Source organism: Arachis ipaensis, chromosome B09 (genome assembly GCF_000816755.2).
Source record: "Arachis ipaensis cultivar K30076 chromosome B09, Araip1.1, whole genome shotgun sequence".
Taxonomy (NCBI): domain Eukaryota; kingdom Viridiplantae; phylum Streptophyta; class Magnoliopsida; order Fabales; family Fabaceae; genus Arachis; species Arachis ipaensis.
Window position 1 is genome coordinate 2,026,046 of NC_029793.2, and position 7,555 is coordinate 2,033,600.

Sequence of the window (7,555 nt, forward strand, 5' to 3'; positions counted from 1 at the left end):
ATAATAAAAATAATTATTATAATAAATATATTTTAGTAAATAATATTAAATTTAATTTCTTTTTTAAGAATATAACTACCTTCCACTTATATTGTATTATGAGTGATAAGGATTAATAGAAATGTTTATAGTTTGACCCAACAATCCAATTCGAATCTAATCAATTTAGATTAAGATCTGATCTTCATTAGATCTATTTGAATTATAGTTAAATGACGAAAATTGATTCTTATTAGTATGTATTCATTTATTTTAATTATAATATTTAATGTGTTGCTTTTCTAACTATGTGAATCTTTAATGGGTATACTTGATTTTTTAAATATGATGAACTAATATTGAGATTTTTTTTTTTAATTTTTAAAACTCTTTTTGGGTTGTTATACAAACTTAACATATTTAATATTTTAGTTTTTAAACTTTATTTAGACTCAATTTTATTCAATTTAAATATGATTTTATTGTGATCCAAAAATAACAAAAAATTGAAACGGGCCGAAGTGTGTACATGTTCCAAGGCCTTAAAGATACCAATAAGATCTCCTTCTAACAAAGTTCCAAAAAAGGAGACCGCCGTTCATCTCAGCCGTTTCGAGAGCAGATGGCGTCTTGAGAGACCACCGATCCAGGGACAAGTTGGAGCGCGATTGGCAATCTCTAGTGACGGCGACGGCAGCTTCAGTCAGTCCTTGTGGAGGAGTCTTCGTGGTGGTTCTTTCTGTTCATGTAAAGTGGTATGAAAGTTGCACTCCATCTGTTTGATGTTTTGCTTCATGTATATTATTGTAATAGTTCACCTCAGAAGTTGAATATATAATGCCATATACTTAAAGCAGCTAGGAATTCTATGATTTGCTAGGTTTTTGCATAATCCCTATAGACACAAGATGGGTAAAGCTAAAAAAGGACCAAAATTTGCTGTGAGGAAGAAGGTTATTACCACCAAAGCTATCAAAAAGTGAGTTTTTCTAGTTTCTTTTTCTAAATTTCCTTGTATGTTTGGTTTAGCTTTATTTTAAGTCGTTTGTTTTAATTCATATATCAATATTGGAATTCAGCTACAAGCAGGAGGTTTTGGACCCAAGAAAGAAGGATCATGACAAGGAAAAGCTACCCAGAAACGTGTAAGGCTTCATGACTGTCAGTTAGTTCTTTCCTTTTTCAATTGTATTGATCTATTTTGACTTCTGTTTTCAATAACAATTATCTGAATTTACTTCATTTAGGCCGCGCTATTCTTCGGCACTTTTCTTTGAATACAATACTGCATTGGGACCCCCTTACCGTGTTTTAATCGATACCAACTTCATCAATTTCTCCATCCAGAATAAAGTCAGTGTGCATTACTCAGAATTTTTTATTTTATTTTTTGTTCGAATAAAGTTGAATGTGTTGATGATGATAGTCATATGATTCTGTTCTCATTTTTGCTTTACTTAGAATTTTTTATTTTTTATTTTTTATTTTTTATTTTGTTCGAATGAAGTTCAATGTGTTGATGATGATAGTCATATGATTCTACATGTAATGTTGTTAACATGTGAGGGATTTAAAACCAACTACTATCAACTGTATAATTTTCATGTGAAGTTTCCTAGTTGGTCCTCACAAATCTTTGGCATTGTTTATGCAGTTGGATCTGGAGAAGGAAATGCTGAAGTGTTTATATGCAAAATGTGAGTTAGAAGACATTGGTTACTTATCTAAGTTCATGCTGTGATAGCTTTGCCATGATTATAAAATTGTTTTTCTTTTTCACTATTGGGTAGTGAACATATTAATCTCAATCCCATGTTATCTTCTAACCCTTTCTCTATTGGTATTTTGAATTTTCAGGCACCCCTTGCATCACAGATTGTGTGATGGCAGAGCTTGAAAAGTTAGGGCAGAAATATCGTGTCGCTCTGAGGTAGATGGTTTATGTTGTGCCTTGTATTGTTGGTTATGTGGCCTATATCTTCACATGCTTGTGAAGTTGTGATCCAACAAAAAAAAAAGGCTGTCTCTGTTTCTGCAAGCCTTCATCATCACCATGTGCTTTATTAAAACTTCGGTTTACAAAGAAACAAACCATTGCTCCTCTGAAATACCTAACTTTTCAAAAGAAAAGTAGAGATACCCCATGAAATTTTATTCATTTATCAATTTTTCTTTTAAAATTGAAAGAGGCATATTGAGGCTCTGATTGAAATATATTAAATCACACTGCTTGAAACATCTCTTAAAACGATGAGAGTTGCGGGTAAAGAAATCATAAGACTCAGTGAACTTTTTCCTTTGAAACATTGTAGTTCTGGGCCACTAGCTTGCTTGCTTGCTTATGCTACTATGGATCATATTTCTTTTATAGGCCATTTCTTCGATTTAGATAAGAAAGAAACAACATTATTTTTTTCTTAGTAAACCTACTTGGAAGATGTACATTCTGACACCTTAATGAGTCCTCAAAAGATTAGAGTTTAAGGTATAATGTGTTTGAATACAAATCTTTACTAGGTCTAAAGTATAGTTTTACTTTTCTTTCATTTTCTTTTTGGTGATAAATTATTATTATAGTATCGTCTTAGTGTGTAAGTTTTTATTTTTGTACATGACAGGATTGCAAAGGATCCTCGATTTGAGAGAATACTCTGTACTCATAAAGGGACATATGCTGATGACTGTATTGTTGATAGAGTTACTCGGGTGTGGTTCATTTTTAATTATTTTTAAGTATATGTTAAAAATGTTGTTTCAGAATTATTTTTAAGTAATTGATTGCAAATAACTATTTATTTTTTTCCTCCCAATTTATTTACAAAAACCATTTTCTTGTAAGCAGAATAAGTGCTACATTGTTGCAACTTGTGATCGGGACTTGAAGAGGAGGATCCGGAAGGTAAAGTCATTAAGCATTTTGCTTTGCTTATGTTGTTTCTGAATGCAATTATGTGATCAATGAAGTTGGTTTCTCTATTGCAGATTCCCGGAGTGCCAATAATGTACATCACGAAACGCCAGTACTCGATTGAGCGCTTACCTGAAGCAACTATGGGTGGAGGTAAATAATCTAAATTTTATATACAGCACAGTATAATTTGTTTCATTGTCTGTCGCGAAGGGTTAACGTCTAACTTGAAAGAATATGTATACCGTCATCTATTCTTTTAGCTTAGGCTTTGTTTTGTGGACTAACTTTAACAAAGTAATAAACAAAAGATAAGCAAAGTTCCTTGTTTAGCTTGTATTCCAAATCTGTTTTGTTTCTAAAATAACATCCTTGTTTGTTGATGAAATTTACAAACACATATTGGCTTTTTGTTCCGTAAATTAGTTCAGATCATTAGCTCTCTGCCTCTCTTATATGTTTATTAATCTTTAGTAGTTAATATTCAGATTTCATCAGGTCTTGAAGCAATTGAATTGTTATTAGAAACACCAGTGAATAATCATTCTTCTCTTTTTTTTAACAGGACATGATTGTTTTATGTTTTAATTTTTGCTTTTGCTTTTTCCCTAACTTTTGAACACAGTCAAATCTTTTTTTCTTATTTATTTTCATATTTGGTACTAAACCAACTGAACTATGGTTCTTAATACAGCACCAAGAATATGATGGAGTGACAAAACTGGCAAAGTTCTATATACTAGTAACTCATGTTAGATCCTGCTACAGTTTTCATCCTTTTCCAGTGGCATGGAATCAAGATGAAGCTTGACATGAATTTGAAGGAACTGTTAAGTTGTTTGATGAAATTTTTCTAGTGTAGCTTCATAGTTATACTTTATCAATTTTTTTGCTAATATATGTAAGTTAAACCTTGGAATGTCTCACATACTCTCATTTTCTCAGTTAAATCAGTTGCAGACGATTAGAAACTGTAAAGTTGAAATTCACTGGTCTAAGCTTTACAAATTGTATGAGAAAATGGAGATAGCGTATAAGCTTCATCACGTTGTGCAATGTTGAGACAAACTGTATAAGCTTCATTTTTTTCTTTTCTATTCTCTCGGGTATTTCTTTAAGTTTTCATGCAGATTTTATTGGAATTATATTTTCTAGAATAATTTCTATTTAGTTTTTTTTTCTGGGTTTTATCCTCTGTTGTCTATAAAAAGAAAAAAACTTAATTCTAAATCTAAATAAATCAACTAAAATTTTAAACTTCAATTAAATTTAAATTTAAATGATATTAAATGCATTATATATATCTCTAATATCTTATACCAAAACTTGTTTTTATGAGTTTATATATCCTTGTATTAAATAATACCTTGGAACCTTTTTATTTTGGGATTTAATGTTTGACTCTCATCCTATCTAAATATTTTTTAAGAGTAAATTTTATTTTATTACCTTTTATTTAAAGGAAAAAAAAAGTCCTTAATGGAAGCCAACAACTAAAAATAAAAAACCACTAAAAGCTTTCATAGCAGAACTGGTGCATGTTGACTGGAAAAGCATGCACAACTCACTGTCAAAGAACTATCAAACAAATTGAATTCATAAAGTAAGTTTCTTTCCAGTCTTTTTTTTTTTAAAACCAAAACTTCTTATCAATTAGGATGTGGATTTGGCCTTTTCTGATCAATATGAAACCATTGCACTATACATTAATATTTAACACTAACAATAATTTGGATCACTCCGATGAAGCCAAATGAGAAGAAAAATGGGGACAACTAGCTAGCAAGCTTTGTTAGATGAATGATAAATAACTCAATTCCTAATAAGGTTAAGATCAACACAAGTTTATTTTTTATTTTATTTTATTTTATTACTATTATTTAGTGGTAGTTGGAAAGTAAGAACATCGTCTCCCACAATTTTACATATAAAAAAATATGATGATATGCATCATAGGTTCAAACATCATATATTGTCCTTTATGTACAAAAAATAAGAATACATAGTTTATTTTTGTAAAAAAAGAAAATAGTATTATTCCATGTATTTAAACAAATTTTTTATTTCTTAAAAAGAGGAATGCTAGGGGGCAGCAATTTTAGTGTTTTGTAACCATCAATTAGCCATCAATAATATTTTTAATGGTGTGAGATTACATTTAATGGTGGGAGATCACTAACTTTTGTTTTGATGGTTAAGTGCTGACTAAAAAATACAAATGTTGCTAGCCCCCTAGACTTTTCCTCTTAAAAATATGTTACCTAAATTTCAGAAAATTAAAATTATGTTATTTTTTCAATAAATTTTTACAGACATATACATACCTAGTATTATATTATGAATAAGTATAGGGAGCCAATGGTTTAAGCGTACAATGTGTACAATCGAGGTTTAGGAAGTATTAGAGATATGATCATTAGTGTTATATTGTCCTGTCAGGTTATGTTTTTGGGATGAATGGTTTCATGATATGGTATTAAAGTTTTACATTTAAAAGGTCAAGAGTTCGATCCTTAATGAATCCCAAAATCAGCTTGTATCCGAATGATTATATTTTTCAATTTAAACAAGTTTGATATCAATTAATCCACGAATAAAGACAAGTATACCTCCATATCTTTAAGCAAGGTTTCTATTATAATATTCGAACTCTATTATTAAAAATTTAATTAAGTATGTTGAACTTATCCCTATGTCTTTTCTGAGGTGCACTTTGATTTTTTTTTTTTTAAATCACTTGTGTGAGTTCTCTTTCACAAGGCGGTTCTTTAAATCAAAGGTGGAGATTTCAACTTTCATCAATAGCTTTATTTTACAAGTGGAGTTTTCCAGAAGTAGCTAGTTGCTAATTTTAAATTTTGTAGCAATATAACAGATATAATCACTTATTTTACATGTACCTTAACCTATCATGATGAGATGCATACAATAAATTGATTCTAATTAATTAATTAATTGAGTCGATCGTCAATGAGTTATAACTCAAATAACATAGTCTCTCCATACTCAATTAAGAAGTTGCGAGTCCGAGTCTCCTATCTTTGATAAAAAAAAAAATTAATTGAGTCGGTCAATTCTGAAACATGCGTGACCAGATTCTTGTTTTTCATCTGGTGTGCCACAATAATGAGATGGAGTTTTTTAATTTAAACTTGCTCTAAGAATTGAAGTAAATGTAAGTGAACACATGAAACGTTACACAAATAAGTATAACATATGTGCAATGGCAGCAATGCTCAACAGTCAAACACCACGTTTCATCTATAAAAAACATGCTTCTTGCTCAGTGCCAACAAGATCATATGGAATGCAATTGCTATCTTCGCCCTCAGAAACTGATAATGACGGAAACTAATAATGACATATTCCTGATATATTTACATGGCTTTATTATTACATATTCCTAATATTTACATTGTGCAATTAGAAGACATCGGGAGGGAAATGTCCTGGAAAGGGGTTGCTCTGTTGAGCTTGCTTCAAATGCATTGCCAAAGCATAGTTGTTCACTTCAAGAGTTCTGATCTGTTGTTGGTATTGAGAAGCTAACTGCTTCAACTGCTGCAACTCTTGGTTCTTTTGGTCATAGTCAGAAAATCGCTCATGTTGGATTCTAAATGCATTTTTGAAAGAATTCCTTTCCTTAATCAGCACCTGAATTTGCTCCTTTAGCAACAAATTCTCCTTCTGAACATTTGTTGCTTCAGCACGTACACGGCCACTTATTGATTTCTCCAGCGCTTCCAACATTGTAGCAGCTCGAGCTCTAGCATCATCAACACTGGTAGCAACCATCATTCCTCTTACGAAAAAGTCAACCCATTCTGCACCATCTTTAGGAAGGTTGTCCACTGGCGGCAAGTTATCCGATGCAGAAGCAGCAGCACGTCCATCATCTGTATCCTCGTTAACTTCAACTTGTGGTTCTTCAGCATCGGTAGTCCCCAAGCAAAGCTCGTTCAGCCTCTTGATGGCAGCATCTAGATCATTGCCATTGCCACATTCCTCAAGTGCTCTCTCTAGAACCACCTCATCCATGTGAGGGAAAAAAGTTCGAAGGCGATCAATGAGAGAAGGAGGAGCAAATCGAATTGATGATGATGAGTAACGTAGCTTCTTGGAGAGTGCCGGCGAAGAGGCAAGTTCGTCGAAGAAAGATCTCTTGATTCCGCACACGGCAGCAGACATCGTTCAAAATTCCGATCGTGCTTTCCCCGCTCGCTAATTCAGCTCCTCCAACAAGTGAAACAAATTAACTAAAAAATTTATTTATCAAAAGTTCTAAAAATTATCTCACAAGGGCTGTATTTATATAGATTCCTAACAAATTGGCTCAAAGAAAAGATAAGATAATATAATTTAATTTAAATTTTTGTAAAGATAAGATAACTAATTTAAATCAAATTAAATCTTATTGTATTAGATCAAATTTGATTTAAATTTAAAATCCTAAAGATATAATAATTAATTTAAATTGTAGTTAATTTTATTAGATTATATTATATTTGACGTAAATTTAAAATTTTTAAAAATACTACTAAACAAATAAAAAATAAATCAAATTTTCTAAAAAATTCTAATAATAAAACAAACTAAAATAAAGGCCTAATAAATTTGAAAATTAATAATTAATTTGTGCTGGATTTGAAAAAATACTATTGAACTTTT

At 31.1% G+C, this 7,555-nt stretch overlaps 2 protein-coding genes across 2 annotated transcripts; one reads left to right on the forward strand and one right to left on the reverse strand.

Annotated features, from left to right (window-relative positions):
- Nucleotides 479-3,984, forward strand: LOC107617713 (rRNA-processing protein FCF1 homolog). Its single transcript, XM_016319553.2, has 10 exons — nt 479-734; nt 860-958; nt 1,059-1,124; nt 1,227-1,332; nt 1,634-1,676; nt 1,837-1,909; nt 2,598-2,685; nt 2,822-2,878; nt 2,962-3,040; nt 3,582-3,984. Exons 2-10 carry the CDS (start codon nt 888-890, stop codon nt 3,593-3,595), a joined length of 597 nt encoding a protein of 198 aa, XP_016175039.1. The 5' UTR covers nt 479-734; nt 860-887; the 3' UTR covers nt 3,596-3,984.
- LOC107616917 lies at nt 6,230-7,148 on the reverse strand. The gene has a single exon (XM_016318793.2). The coding sequence runs from the start codon at nt 7,073-7,075 to the stop codon at nt 6,311-6,313; it is 765 nt and encodes a 254-aa protein (XP_016174279.1). The 5' UTR covers nt 7,076-7,148; the 3' UTR covers nt 6,230-6,310.